This window comes from Scyliorhinus torazame, chromosome 1 (genome assembly GCF_047496885.1).
Source record: "Scyliorhinus torazame isolate Kashiwa2021f chromosome 1, sScyTor2.1, whole genome shotgun sequence".
Classification (NCBI taxonomy): domain Eukaryota; kingdom Metazoa; phylum Chordata; class Chondrichthyes; order Carcharhiniformes; family Scyliorhinidae; genus Scyliorhinus; species Scyliorhinus torazame.
The window spans coordinates 217,473,882-217,488,661 of NC_092707.1; the positions used below are offsets into that span (position 1 = coordinate 217,473,882).

General features: G+C 51.2%; 1 protein-coding gene across 2 annotated transcripts in view; it reads left to right on the forward strand.

Annotated features, from left to right (window-relative positions):
• The window catches only part of LOC140430125 (interleukin-6 receptor subunit beta-like), a 548,481-nt gene that overhangs the window by 418,526 nt on the left and 115,175 nt on the right, over positions 1-14,780 (forward strand). For both annotated transcript variants that reach the window (XM_072517643.1, XM_072517640.1), the window contains exon 11: positions 5,066-5,167. In XM_072517643.1, the coding sequence (XP_072373744.1) occupies positions 5,066-5,167 (102 nt within the window). The remainder of the gene's footprint in view (positions 1-5,065; positions 5,168-14,780) is intronic.

A 14,780-nucleotide genomic window follows, 5' to 3' on the forward strand; every position in this document is an offset into this window, starting at 1 on the left:
GAGGGGCAGGTCGTCTGGAGGAGTTGGGGAGGCTGCAGAAAGATTTAGACAGTTTAGGAGAGTGGTCCAAGAAATGGCTGATGAAATTCAACGTGGGCAAGTGCGAGGTCTTGCACTTTGGAAAAAAGAATCGAGGCATGGACTATTTTCTAAACGGTGACAAAATTCATAATGCTGAAATGCAAAGGGACTTGGGAGTCCTAGTCCAGGATTCTCTAAAGGTAAACTTGCAGGTTGAGTCCGTAATTAAGAAAGCAAATGCAATGTTGTCATTTATCTCAAGAGGCTTGGAATATAAAAGCCGGGATGTACTTCTGAAGCTTTATAAAGCATTAGTTAGGCCCCATTTAGAATACTGTGAGCAATTTTGGGCCCCACACCTCAGGAAGGACATACTGGCACTGGAGCCAGTCCAGCGGAGATTCACACGGATAATCCCAGGAATGGTAGGCCTAACATACGATGAACGTCTGAGGATCCTGGGATTATATTCATTGGAGTTTAGGAGGTTGAGGGGAGATCTAATAGAAACTTACAAGATAATAAATGGCTTAGATAGGGTGGACGTAGGGAAGTTGTTTCCATTAGCAGGGGAGACTAGGACCCGGGGGCACAGCCTTAGAATAAAAGGGAGTCACTTTAGAACAGAGATGAGGAACAAAGAACAAAGAACAAAGAAATGTACAGCACAGGAACAGGCCCTTCGGCCCTCCAAGCCCGTGCCGACCATGCTGCCCGACTAAACTACAATCTTCTACACTTCCTGGCTCCGTATCCTTCTATTCCCATCCTATTCATATATTTGTCAAGATGCCCCTTAAATGTCCCTATCGTCCCTGCTTCCACTACCTCCTCCGGTAGCGAGTTCCAGGCACCCACTACCCTCTGCGTAAAAAACTTGCCTCGTACATCTACTCTAAACTTTGCCCCTCTCAACTTAAACCTATGCCCCCTAGTAATTGACCCCTCTACCCTGGGGAAAAGCCTCTGCCTATCCACTCTGTCTATGCCCCTCATAATTTTGTATACCTCTATCAGGTCTCCCCTCAACCTCCTTCGTTCCAGTGAGAACAAACCGAGTTTATTCAATCGCTCCTCATAGCTAATGCCCTCCATACCAGGCAACATTCTGGTAAATCTCTTCTGCACCCTCTCTAAAGCCTCCACATCCTTCTGGTAGTGTGGCGACCAGAATTGAACACTATACTCCAAGTGTGGCCTAACTAAGGTTCTATACAGCTGCAACATGACTTGCCAATTCTTATACTCAATGCCTCGGCCAATGAAGGCAAGCATGCCGTATGCCTTCTTGACTACCTTCTCCATCTGTGTTGCCCCTTTCAATGACCTGTGGACCTGTACTCCTAGATCTCTTTGACTTTCAATACTCTTGAGGGTTCTACCATTCACTGTATATTCCCTACCTGCATTAGACCTTCCAAAATACATTACCTCACATTTGTCCGGATTAAACTCCATCTGCCATCTCTCCGCCCAAGTCTCCAGACAATCTAAATCCTGCTGTATCCTCCGACAGTCCTCATCGCTATCCGCAATTCCACCAACCTTTGTGTCGTCTGCTAACTTACTAATCAGACCAGTTACATTTTCCTCCAAATCATTTATATATACTACAAAGAGCAAAGGTCCCAGCACTGATCCCTGTGGAACACCACTGGTCACAGCCCTCCAATTAGAAAAGCATCCCTCCATTGCTACTCTCTGCCTTCTATGGCCTAGCCAGTTCTGTATCCACCTTGCCAGCTCACCCCTGATCCCGTGTGACTTCACCTTTTGTACTAGTCTACCATGAGGGACCTTGTCAAAGGCCTTACTGAAGTCCATATAGACAACATCTACTGCCCTACCTGCATCAATCATCTATCAGGAGAAATTTCTTCAGCCAGAGAGTGGTGGGTCTGTGGAATTCATTGCCACATAGGGCGATGGAGGCCGGGACGTTGAGTGTCTTTCAGACAGAAGTTGATAAATTCTTGATTTCTCGAGGAATTAAGGGCTATGGAGAGAGAGCGGGTAAATGGAGTTGAAATCAGCCACGATTGAATGGTGGAGTGGACTCGATGGGCCGAATGGCCTTACTTCCGCTCCTATGTCTTATGGTCTTATGGATTCAGCAATGGTAATACCTTTGAATGTCAAGGGACGATTATTTGATTCTCTCTTACTGGAGATGGTCATTGCCTGGCACTTGTGCGTCAAGAATGTTACTTGCCACTTCTCAGTCTAAGCCTGCATATCTTGCTGCATTTGCATGTGGATCGCTTCAGTGTCTGAGGAGTCGCGAGTGGTGCTGAAAATTTCACAGTCTATAAGACCATAAGATATAGGAGCAGAATTAGGCCACTTGACCCATAGTGTCTGGTCCACCATTTGATAATGGCTGACTTCTCATCCCCATTCTCCTGTCTTCTCCCTGTAACCCCTGATCTCTTTATTAGTCAAGAGCCTATTTTTCTCTGTCTTAAGGGCAGCATGCAGGGACAGTGGGTAGCACTGTTGCTTCACAGCGCCAGGGTACCAGGTATGATTCCCGGCTTGGGTCACTGTGCGGAGTTTGCACGCTCTCCTTGTGTCTGTGTGTGTTTCCTCCGGGTGCTCCGGTTTCCTCCCACAGGCCCTGAAAGATGTGCTGTTAGGTGCATTGGACATTCTGAATTCTCCCTCTGTGTACCCGATCAGGCACTGGAGTGTGGAGACAAGGGACTTTTCACAGTAACTTAATTGGAGCGTTAATGTATGCCTACTTGTGACAATAAATATTATGATATATTCTATTATATACCCAACATCACACTGGCACTGAAATTCATTACTCGCTTGTGTCATCGGCAGACCTTTTCTGACTTGACAGCAGCACCCTGTTAGTGGTGTGAAGTATTGTGGTATTACTGCATAAAAAAGCTAGCTTCACCAGTCGTTCAAATTGTTTACATAGATTTACATAGAATTTACAGTGCAGAAGGAGGCCATTCGGCCCATCGAGTCTGCACCGGCTCTTGGAAAGAGCACCCTACCCAAGGTCAACACCTCCACCCTATCCCCATAACCCATTAACCCCACCCAACACTAAGGGTAATTTTGGACACTAAGGGCAATTTGTCATGGCCAATCCACCTAACCTGCACATCTTTGGACTGTGGGAGGGAACCGGAGCACCCGGAGGAAACCCACGCACACACGGGGAGGATGTGCAGACTCCACACAGACAGAGACCCAAGCCGGAATCGAACCTGGGACCCTGGAGCTGTGAAGCAATTGTGCTATCCACAATGCTACCGTGCTGCCCTTGTTGAGATATCACCGAGCCCCTGCGGATCGGGGTGTTGGTATAAACATAACACAACATAACATTCAAGGCTATGGGCCAAGTGCTGGCCAATGGGATTAGGTAGGCAGGTCAGGTATTTTTCATGCGTCAGTGCAGACTCGATGGGCCGTAGAGCCTCTTCTACACCGTATATTTCTGTGAATCTGAGAAAACTGTAGTGCTGGATAGTTAGAGTACTTGGGGGGGGGGGGGGATTGTGGGTATGTGGGAGGGGGGGTGTTCCATGGGGAGGTTTGGTCTGGACCTATATAATAGTTTCCCAGAAGTTAGAAGAGGAGTTAATTGTTCTAACTTTTTCTGAGTAATTATTAGTGAAACCCTTCCAGAACCATCCAAAGTTTTCAATTTAAATCACATTTTTGGATGGCTCCCAGTGCAGCCAATGTGCTCACCTGATTGCTGCCTCACTCTGTGTGTTATATGTATTTTTTTCACTATTTCCATTCTAAGCGCTGAATGGGATGAAACTGTATTGCTGCTATTGATAGGTTCATCTTGGGCGCCATCTATCGGCCATGCTGCAACAGAAAAGCAGCTTGCCGCGGCACAGCGTGGCCGTTGAAAGCCAGGAGACCCCGCTGCCGGGATCTACCCGGCTCAAAATGCCTCACGAGATTTAACATGACCTCGCAAGATGCTGTGATGTGAATCCCGCCCATGATGTAACCCTCCAGGGACCCTCCTACACTGTGTTCAGGATGGGGGGGAAGTCGGGGATCGTTTGGGGGACCTCGGAGATCAGGGGCGAAATTCTCCCCAAACGGTGCGATGTCCGCCGACTGGCGCCCAAAACGGCGCCAATCAGACGGGCATCGCGCCGCCCCAAAGGTGCGGAATGCTCCGCATCTTTGGGGGCCGAGCCCCAACATTGAGGGGCTAGGCCGGCGCCGGAGGGATTTCCGCCCCGCCAGCTGGTGGAAACGGCCTTTGTTGCCCCGCCAGCTGGCGTGGAAATGACATGTCGGGGCGGCGCATGCGCGGGAGCATCAGCGGCCGCTGACAGTTTCCCGCGCATGCGCAGTGGAGAGAGTCTCTTCCGCCTCCACCATGGTGGAGACCGTTGCGGAGGCGGAAGGGAAAGAGTGCCCCCACGGCACAGGCCCGTCCACGGATCGGTGGGCCCCGATCGCGGGCCAGGCCACCGTGGGGGCACCCCCCGGGGTCAGATCGCCCCGCGCCCCCCCCCCCAGGACCCCGGAGCCCGTCCACGCCGCCTTGTCTCGCCGTTCAAAAGGTACTTTAATTTACGCCGGTGGGACAGGCAATTTTTCGGCAGGACTTCGGCCCATCCGGGCCGGAGAATCGAGCGGGGGGGCCCGCCAACCGGCGCGGCGCGATTCCCGCCCCTGCCGAATCTCCGGTGCCGGAGACTTCGGCAACCGGCGGGGGCGGGATTCACGGCAGCCCCCGGCGATCCTCCGACCCGGCGGGGGGTCGGAGAAACTCGCCCCAGGACTCCATTTTTAAATGGCATCTCGATCTCTCGCTACAATGCACAAAACTGGGCTACGTGTGGGCTCGGCTGCGGGTTCCCCGTTCAGGTCCTTATTCAATGCGAGTTGTGTTGAATACCCATGTGGTTCTCAGTACTGCGAGCACCGCGAAACACGTGGTTAAATGCGCTCGCTCGGGGACTTTTGGGAGAATCGCAACCCTTGTATTAGCAGTCATTTGAACATTAGTGAAAATTTGCATTCATGCATCTTATCCCTACAGAGAATATTGAGCCCATGAAACGTTACAGCATCTCCGTCTTCCCTCTGCTTCCGAATGGAGTTGCATCCCCAATTTCTACTGAAGCATACTCTAAGCAAGGAGGTAAGTGATTCACAAACTTCTCACTCAACCATTTCTCTGTCAGGCAAACGTCAGTTATTTGATCAGTGTTTTACGCAGTGCTTCCTGTGACACTTCAAGCTGCTAATTAATTTCATTTCTTGTGAACAGGACAAGATAGAACCAAATTTGATGGCAGAATGAAATAGATTGGCATCAGTCTCACTTGGCACTTCACAAGCTTTTCTCATCACTGAAGCTTCTCCTTTCCACTAACATTCTCATCATAGAACATCGAACAGTACAGCACAGAACAGGCTCTTCGGCCCTCGATGTTGTGCCGAGCCTTGTCCGAAACCAAGATCAAGCTATCCAACTCCCTGTCATTATGGTGTGCTCCATGCGCCTATCCAATAACCGCTTGAAAGTTCCTAAAGTGTCCGACTCCACTATCACATTCCACACCCTAACCACTCTCTGAGTAAAGAACCTACCTCAGACATCCCTCCTATATCTCCCACCCTGAACCTTATAGTTATGCCCCCTTGTAACAGCTACATCCACCTGAGGAAATAGTCTCTGAACATCCACTCTATCTATCCCCCTCATCATCTTATAAACCTCTATTAAGTCGCCTCTCATCCTCCTCTGCTCCAAAGAGAAAAGCCTTAGCTCCCTCAACCTTTCCTCATAAGACCTATCCTTCAAACCAGGCAGCATCCTAGTAAATCTCCTTTGCACCCTTTCCAATGCTTCCACATCCTATAGTGAGATGACCAGAACTGCACACAATACTCCAAATGTGGTCTCACCAGGATCATGTACAGTTGCAGCATAACCTCACGACTCTTAAACTCAAGCCCCCTGTTAATAAACGCTAACACACTCTAGGCCTTCTTCACGGCTCTATCCACTTGAGTGGCAATCTTCAGAGATCTGTGGACATGAACCTCAAGATCTCTCTGTTCCTCCACATTCCTCAGAACCCTGCCCTTGACCCTGTAATCCGCATTCAAATTTTTCCTACCAAAATTAATCACCTCGCACTTATCAGGGTTAAACTCCATCTGCCATTTTTCGGCCCAGCTCTGCATCCTATCAATGTCTCTTTGCAGCCTACAACAGCCCTCCACCTCATCCACTGCTCCACAAATCTTGGTGTCATCAGCAAATTTACTGACCCACCCTTCAGTCCCCTCCTCCAAGTCATCGATAAAAATCACAAATAGCAGAGGACCCAGCACTGATCCCTGTGGTACACCGCTGGTAACTGGTCTCCAGTATGAACATTTTCCATCCACCACCAGCCTCTGTCTTCTGTGTGATAGCCAGTTACTTATCCAATTGGCCAAATTTCCCTCTATCCCACACCTCCTTACTTTCTTCATGAGCCGACCATGGGGAACCTTATCAAACGCCTTCCTAAAATCCATGTATACGACATCAACTGCTCTATCTTCATCTACACACTTAGTTACCTCCAGTCTGTTCTGCATTTTTTAAAGGCCTTCACATATTTCCAGCAGAGTATATAGCAGAACTATCCACAATACTCTGTGTACAGTAATGGAAACAGTTTGAAGTATAACCATATTATAGAGTCTCACATTCATAACACCTTCCCTCTGAAAATTAGAAATGACATTACCATGGCAATGATCTTTCGAGCATAGTATCAAAATACAACATTGTAAAGATGTTAACAAATAACTTACTACAGTATAGGGCACAGTCCTCATTGTCACATATCAAAATTGAACATTTAGATGGGCATTTTGAAAGAAATTGGGATCTCAGCCACTGGGTGTTGAGCCAGAACGACTCCTGCATCATCTCTTTTCAGGAAAACCAGCCATATCGTGTTGCTGCCTGGCACTTAACAGGCCAGTGGCAGGCATTGCCCCTTGGCCAGTCCCTGGCATGGAAGGCTCATCCGGCTTGCCAAGAGTTGCCAGCCAATCAAAGGTCAGCACCTCACCTGAGGAAGGAGCAGTGCTCCGAAAGCTAGTGATTCAAAACAAACCTGTTGGACTTTAACCTGTTGTTGTAAGACTTCTTACTGTGCTCAACCCAGTCCAACGCCGGCATCTCCACACCGTAGTCAATAGCACACCAAGGAGGCAGTGGCTATTGGCAGACCATCCGTCTCAAACTTCTGATTGAGGAGGGGCCGAGGCACAAGGAGTGATGGCAGGAAAGGTCTCTTTGGAAGAAGCTCAAAGGTATTACAATGTGTTCGTTACGAAGGGAGATTGGATAGTCAATGACCAGGAGGCATAGATTTATGGTAAGATGCAGGAGGTTTGGAGGGGATGTGAGGAAAATCTTTTTTACCCAGAGGGTGGTGGGAGTTTGAAATTCGCTGTCTGAAAGAGTGCTGAAAGAGTGCTGGATGCAGAAACCATCATAACATTGAAGAAGTATTTAGATGTGCACTTGCAAACCCAGGGCATACAAGGCTATGGGCCAAGTGCTGGAAAATGGAGTTAGAATGGTCAGGTGGTTGTTTTTGCCCGGCGCAGACACGATGGGCCAAAGAGCCTTTTCTGCGCGGAATGATTCTCTGACTCTATGACTCTAAAACTTTGATAATGGATTCTCAAATTTTCCCCACAACTGATGTCAGTCAGGCTTACTGGTGAATAGTGTGCTGTTTTCTCTCTGCCTCCCTTTTTAAATTGTGGAGTGAAATTAGCTACTCTCCAACCTGCAAGAACTGTTCCAGAGTCTATAGAATCGTGGAAGACGACCACCACTGCATGCACTATTTCTAGAGCCACTTCCTTCAGTACTCTTGGATGTTATCTGGATTTTATCAGGCCCTCAGGGTTTTGTCAGCCTTCAATCCCATCAATTTCCCAAACACCACATTTCTTTGCTTGTGGTGAATGTATTCACCATAATATAAATTGTCTGTATAGTACTGTAGCCTGTGGCCAGGGAATGGTAATATGATCTCCTTCCATGTATTGTACTGGAACCCTGGTGGGCTCCGATCTGCCCCCCCCACCCCCCCTCCCGGGCGGTATATAGACCTGCCACCTGTGGGCGGCGCTCATTGTTACAGCAGTCACAGGCAGGCAAGTTCTTGGATAATAAAGCCTATATTCACTCGTTCTCATCGTCTTGTGGTGGATTGATGGTACATCAATTTATTATCCAAAGACATCACTATGGAAGCCGCTCTGAAGCCTGATAAACTGGAACTCGACGCATGAGCAGCAAAAGCTAAGGAAATCTTCTCCCACTGGCTCCGCTGTTTTGAGGCCTACCTTGACTCCTCTGAAACGCCTCCCTCTGACGCCCTCAAGCTGTGCCTCCTCCATGCCCGGGTGAGCCACCGAATCTCGGGTAAGATTGAGGATGCAGTCACATACGAAGCGGCGGTCGCGATTCTAAAGAGACAGTTTGTGAAGCCCGTGAACTAAGTGTTCGCGCGGCACCTCCTCACTACCCGCCATCAACGCGCCGGGGAATCGCTGGACGAGTATCTGGAGAACCTGACACTACTCGCCTGCAACTGCAACTACAGGGATGTGAAGGCCGACGAGCACATGAAGCTGATGACCCGGGACACCTACATGGCTGGGGTCTGGTTTAACTATGTCTGGCTGCGACTGCTGGAAAACGGGGCCACTGATCTACAGGATACGGTAAAACTAGCCACCTCGTTCGAGGTGGCCTACCAGAGCCTCAGCCCGTTCCCAGCAGACCCAACAAACCCCTCGTGGGCACCACACCTGACCCAACTAGATCACAGGCCTGTGCCATGAGGCTGCCCGTTCAGCCTGGGGGACCGTCTTGCTACTTCTGTGGTCAGGGCCAACACCCCTGACAGTGTTGCTCAGCCCGCACCGCGACATGCAGCGACTGGGACAAAACGGGACATTTTGCCAGAGTCTGTCTGGCCCGATCCAAAGCCCTGAAGTCAAAAGCTTACCAGGCCCGATCCACGGACTCACAGGCCCACAGATCCCACAATGTGGCTGCGTGCCTGCCGGTACCCTTCAGCCGTGTCATCCGCCTCGTGCAGCTCGTGGGGGGCACCATCTTTAACACCAACCAACACATGCGACCGATGGGGGCCGCCATCTTGTGACCCCGATACCTCCGACCACGCAGACTACCCGCAGCTCGGCGCAGTCACCCTCGACCAGTCGCGGGCAAAACATCTGAAGAATTTGATGATGACCGTCCGGGTCAATGGGTGCGAGACCCTGTCTTTTCGACTCCGGGAGCACAGAGAGCTTCGTCCATCCCGACACAGTAAGGCGCTGCTCCCTCCACATCTACCCCGCGTCCCAGACAATCTCCCTTGCCTCCGGATCCCATTTGGCACAGGTCCGGGGGTACTGTGTCGCGAACCTTGCGATACAGGGCGCTGAGTACGCCCATTTTAAACTGTATGTCCTCCCTCACCTCTGCGCCCCCTACTGCTTGGACTCGACTTCCAATGCAGTCACCGAAGCCTGACCCTAAAGTTCGGTGGACCCCTACCCCCTCTCACTGTATGTAGCCTCGCGACTCTTCAGGTCAACCCCCCCTTCGCTCTTTGCGAACCTCACCCCTGACTGCAAGCCCGTCGCCACCAGGAGCAGGCGGTACAGTGCACAAGATATGATTTTTATCAAGTCGGAGGTCAAGCGACTCTTGAGGGAGGGGGTCATCGAGGCCAGCAACAGCCCCTGGAGAGCTCAAGTGGTGGTTGTCAGGACCGGGGAAAAGAATCGTATGGTTGTGGACTACAGCCAGACCATAAACCGGTTCACACAACCTCCCCCGCATAGCGGAGATGGTCAACCAGATCACACAGTACCGGGTGTTCTCCACGGTAGATCTGAAGTCTGCCTACCATCAGCTCCCGATCCGCCCGGAAGATCGCCACTACACTGCTTTTGAAGCAGCCAGCCGACTCTTCCACTTCCTCAGGGTCCCTTTCGGCATCACTAATGGGGTCTCGGTCTTACAGAGAACGATGGACCAGTACGGGCTGCGGGCTACATACCCGTACTTGGACAATGTTACCATCTGCGGCCATGATCAACAGGACCACAACGCCAACCTTCAGAGGTTCCTCCAGACCGCCCAATCCCTCAACCTCACATATAACAAGGAGAAGTGCGTTTTCCGCACAACCCGGCTTGCCATCCTCGGCTATGTCATGGAAAAAGGGGTCCTAGGGGCCGACCCCGACCTCTTGCACCCCCTCATGGAACTTCCCCTTCCCCACAGCCTCAAGGCCCTCAAACTGTAGAGGGTGCCATCTCCGCTACTCCACTACTGGGCCGATATCTGGGGTTTGAATATCTGTGTGTGTCTCTCTCCAGCTGGCACTGAAACTTCAGAGGCCAGGGGATGTCGCACTGGGACACTTCCACTGAAGAGAGCACTGATTCAAGCCTGCCGTTTATTCCTAACCGACAGCCTGAGACTTATATCACACAGATCTCCAGACCCCTACCAATACCCAGGTGATTCTCTCTCTTGCCGGTGGTACAACTCCCACCCGGTTCCTACTCCACTAGAGTAGCTTTCCCAAGAGAGAGAATAGGACACTGCTGTTTATTTCCTAACCAGCAGTCTGTCCTGAGTGAATCGCTCAAGATGACCCTCGATTCTTGAACCCGGAATTAAGGTGAGGAGTATTTTAACAATGACTTGGTCAGAGATCGCTGGTGAAAGATTGAAGAATTTAAACGACTCCAATTATCATCAAATCAAGGTTTATTGCAAAACCCAGGTCAAAATCATCAACAGAAGAAACACAATAAAATCTTATGCTCTAATACAAACTAAGTCTATTCAAAAGTAATATAGCGGACACAACGAAAATTCTTATGATTACACAGTTTTTAGCAATATCACAAGGCACAAAACAAGTTCCCTTCCCCAAAGCCTCAACCACTATTAAAGTCAGGGAGTTTCGCTAGCTGCTGCAGGGTACTTACGGTCACAGGCTGCAGAGGTCAAGTCAGGGGTGCAGAGGTCGAGCCAAGAACGAAGAGACCCCCAATCGAAAACACAGCCCCTTTTATATTGTTTTACCTGGCTTTGTCCTGTGATCGGCCAGCCCCTTTTGCATTGAAAAAGGTAAGATTTAAAGTTCCCGCTGGTCCCGCCCCCTTTGAGCCGGTCAGACCTGTCGAGATGGGAGTACCTCCCCTAGGTCCGCCTCCAGTCTGTTTTTTTTGAGATAACGAGGTTGAGCTCCCTTGAAGATTTTCAAAGACTTCCATCTGCTCCGGAGATAGCTGCTATGTTGATGGGGTGTTGATTGGATTCTGCTCTGGTGGAGGCCAGGTCATTTACATTTGCATGGGGCTATGACCATCCCATTGTCCTGCTTGCAGGCAGGCCCCCTGTGTATTCCCGTGCCCCTTGGTCTGTGTTTTGATCTTATCTCGTTGTCTGGCTCCTTCTTCCTTGTAGCTCCTAGGGGGGGGTTTGTAAATACTTATGTACTTATGTCCCTACTCAGCTCAGCGGACCAAGCCTGCTGGGAAAACTGGTTCCGTTCTCTTGGCTGAAAAGTCAGTTTACAGTCTCTGAGTTTTTATTCTTGGGCAGTTCCAAAAAGGCCGAATTGCCCGAAAACCTTACAGATGCCCCTTCGATACGTCCCTACCTGCTTGGACCGTATCGACACAGGTGAAGGGCAATTATTTCCTTTTGTGTGGACCGTAGGCCCCCCCCTCAACAACATGCGAAACTACAAGTCCCAAGACAGTTCCCTTAATCTAGGCTACCCCTGATTTCAATGAAAGGGAAAGACAAGACCATACTTAATTCAAGCAGACAGTAACATATACACATTTCACCGGAACCCCAAACGTAAGGGTCCCTGTACATATATCACAATCAAGTACATTTCACCGGAACCCCAAACGTAAGGGTCCCTGTACATATATCACAATCAAGTAACTGAAACCCGCGAATCCATACAACTATTTATAATTGCATCTGTTTATTTCACCAAGGATCCTCCTTTCTTGGCTGCACTTCGCTTCTTCCCGTTGAGGGCTCTTCATTTATCCTCCATCGTCGATACCTGCAGCTGAGAGGTTTAGTCCAACTGAGGCGACAGCATAATGTACCCCCTGTACAACATTTTCTTTGTGGGGGCAAACACTAAACCATTCTCAGGCCCCCCCCCCTGGTGGTGATCGGACAGTTGTGAGGGTCGATCGGTGGGGCTGTGGGCAGGGGTCGCTTTACCTGAACCAGCAGTTCGGTAGCTTCTACAGTCATCCCTTCCCTGGGCGTTACACATCCCTCCCCAGTGCGGTCAATTCATCCCGTTCCCTGGGTTCTGCCACCACCTTACAAAAGTGATTAATGCCCCTTGTGGACATGCCTTGGTAGATCCCCATGAACACAAATAAATGCCCTGGTCAGAAGCCCACCACTTATCCCAGCAAACGGTGATCCTACCCGGTGACCCCGTGATGGTCCGGTAGGTGTTGTCCAGTCCGTTCCCAGTCCGAGGACCGATCCCTCATGTCCAGCCTCAGCTTCCTGGGCCACCACCGTCTCCCCAAAGGAAGGTCCCCCTCACAGGTTGAACACACCCGCCTGCCCTCAGTCACCCTAACCCGGTCAGTCGAAGGACTCTTCTGTCTCGCCTCTGCGGAGTTCTCCCGGTCCCACCATCGCCAAGATCATCAGCAAGCTCCACATCGTCGGGTGCCCCATCTGTAAAACAGACAAAACACATCCTTGCCTCTACAGCCCTACCTACCTTAAAGTATATGGGTTCTATCCAGCGGCAGCAGCAGCTCCCGCTTTGAAGTTGCCGCAGCCTGTCTGTGATTCTGTGTCCACAGCCCGGCTCCCCAGGGTCCTAGTGCCTGCCGCTATCCAGCGGCAGCAGCAGCTCCCGCTTTGAAGTTGCCGCAGCCTGTCTGTGATTCTGTGTTTACAGCCCGGCTGCACCAGGGTCCTAGTGCCTGGTGCTTCATCATTTTACCATTGCACCAGGCGCTTCTGTGTTCCCACGATCCTAAATACTTCACACACCACTACACACTAATTAGAACTAACAGGGGGGGAATGCTATATACAATGCCACCCGTCTCCGGGTGGCCAAATTAAAACTGTGCCCCGCTAAACTGGGGCAGTTCACCTGTTTGGTCCAACGGCTCGGGCCAGACCGTCCCCTTCCGGGGGTTCGGGCTGCCCCTTGCCTCTCCTTCCCCAACAGGGTTCGGGGATCCCTCAGCGTTCCCTTCTACTCGGGCCCCCTTACTGCGGGACCGGGTTCTAGCGAGCTGTGATGGGGACCATCTTAGAGGGGGCTTGGAGACCCGATTGCTCCTTCGTCCCCTGACTGGTTCCCAAGCCCAAGGTGATACTTCCACTTCCTCCGCCTCCTTAGCCTCTGTACTAAGGCAGGCCACCTGACCCACAGGTAAGGGCTTGGGAATCGTTACTGTCCCTGGGCTGGGTGCTTGCAGCACTGTCGGTCTCTTTGGGACTGCCCCTTCGGGACAGCACCTTGTCACCGGTTGTGTGATCGTGGAGTCAGGGACCTCCCCCACCGTCGTTAATTCTGCAGGCGGTTTCTCCACTACCACCCCCAGTCTTCCCCCCACCTTGCTCTTTCTTGCCCTTATGGGGTGGAACAATTTAAATTGACTGATGTGGCGTTCGCATGGGTCCCACCTTAAGGGATTTAAACTGCAAATAGCCGCTGAGGCAGCCTCCAGAATGGGACCCTGCACCTGGACCGGACCAGGGTCTGGGGCTAGAACTACCCCTGCGCTCCCTTTTTCCTGAGGCTGCTCCCTGGGTAGTCATACGGGTTCTTGTGGTGTGGGTGCGGGCAGGCCCTGGCCCGTTGCCATTGCCACCTGTCCCGACCCAGCTGCTAGGCTCTGCAAAAAGGCTAAAAGTTTCTTTACCTCGAAGGTTTCCGGGGCAGCTGCTCCTGCCGCCGGGGTCTGACTCTCTACTGCGGGAGCCCTCTCCTCCTTGCTAGGGTTTTTACATTCCCTCTTGAAATGCCCGGCCTTCCCACACCCGTAGCATAAGTATTCCTCATGCTTCCACTCTCTCTTAGGGCCTGCTGGCGCGATTCCATGCACCTGACCCTTATGGGGCTTTTCCTCTCTCCTCTCCCCGTTGCGATATGCAAGGGTGAGTTTTCTAAGGACCTCTGCCTCATTAAGGTCCGGACTCTGCGGGTCGAACCAGTGTTCGGCCTTTGCCCTAACGTGAGGGAGACAGTTAGCTACGAGGGTCTTCAGCCAGTGGGCTGTTCTCTCATCTAAATTCCGTCTATCCGCGGGAACCCCGCATGCCTCCATATAGACAGTCCACAGTCTGTCTGCGAACATGGTGGGAGATTCCCCTGGTTGCTGCTTGGTTTCCCCCACCCTCATGAAAGGGCTCCCCAGATTCAAGCCCATCGCCTCCAGAACAGCAGTCTGTGCTGCCGCCCATGTGTCAGGTCTTCCCCCATTCCCAGAGGTCACTGTCCTGCATAGCTGTGCATCTAGGGTCATCAGGAGCATCCTTATTTGCTCCCCTTCGTCGCAGTCATTGATGCTGGCTGCCTGTTCCACCTCCATAAAATGAAGCGACGGATCCCCCTTTGGAGTTAGCCTGGGAACGTGGGCCACCATCCCCCTGAGCGCGGATGCCTCATGAGGAACGA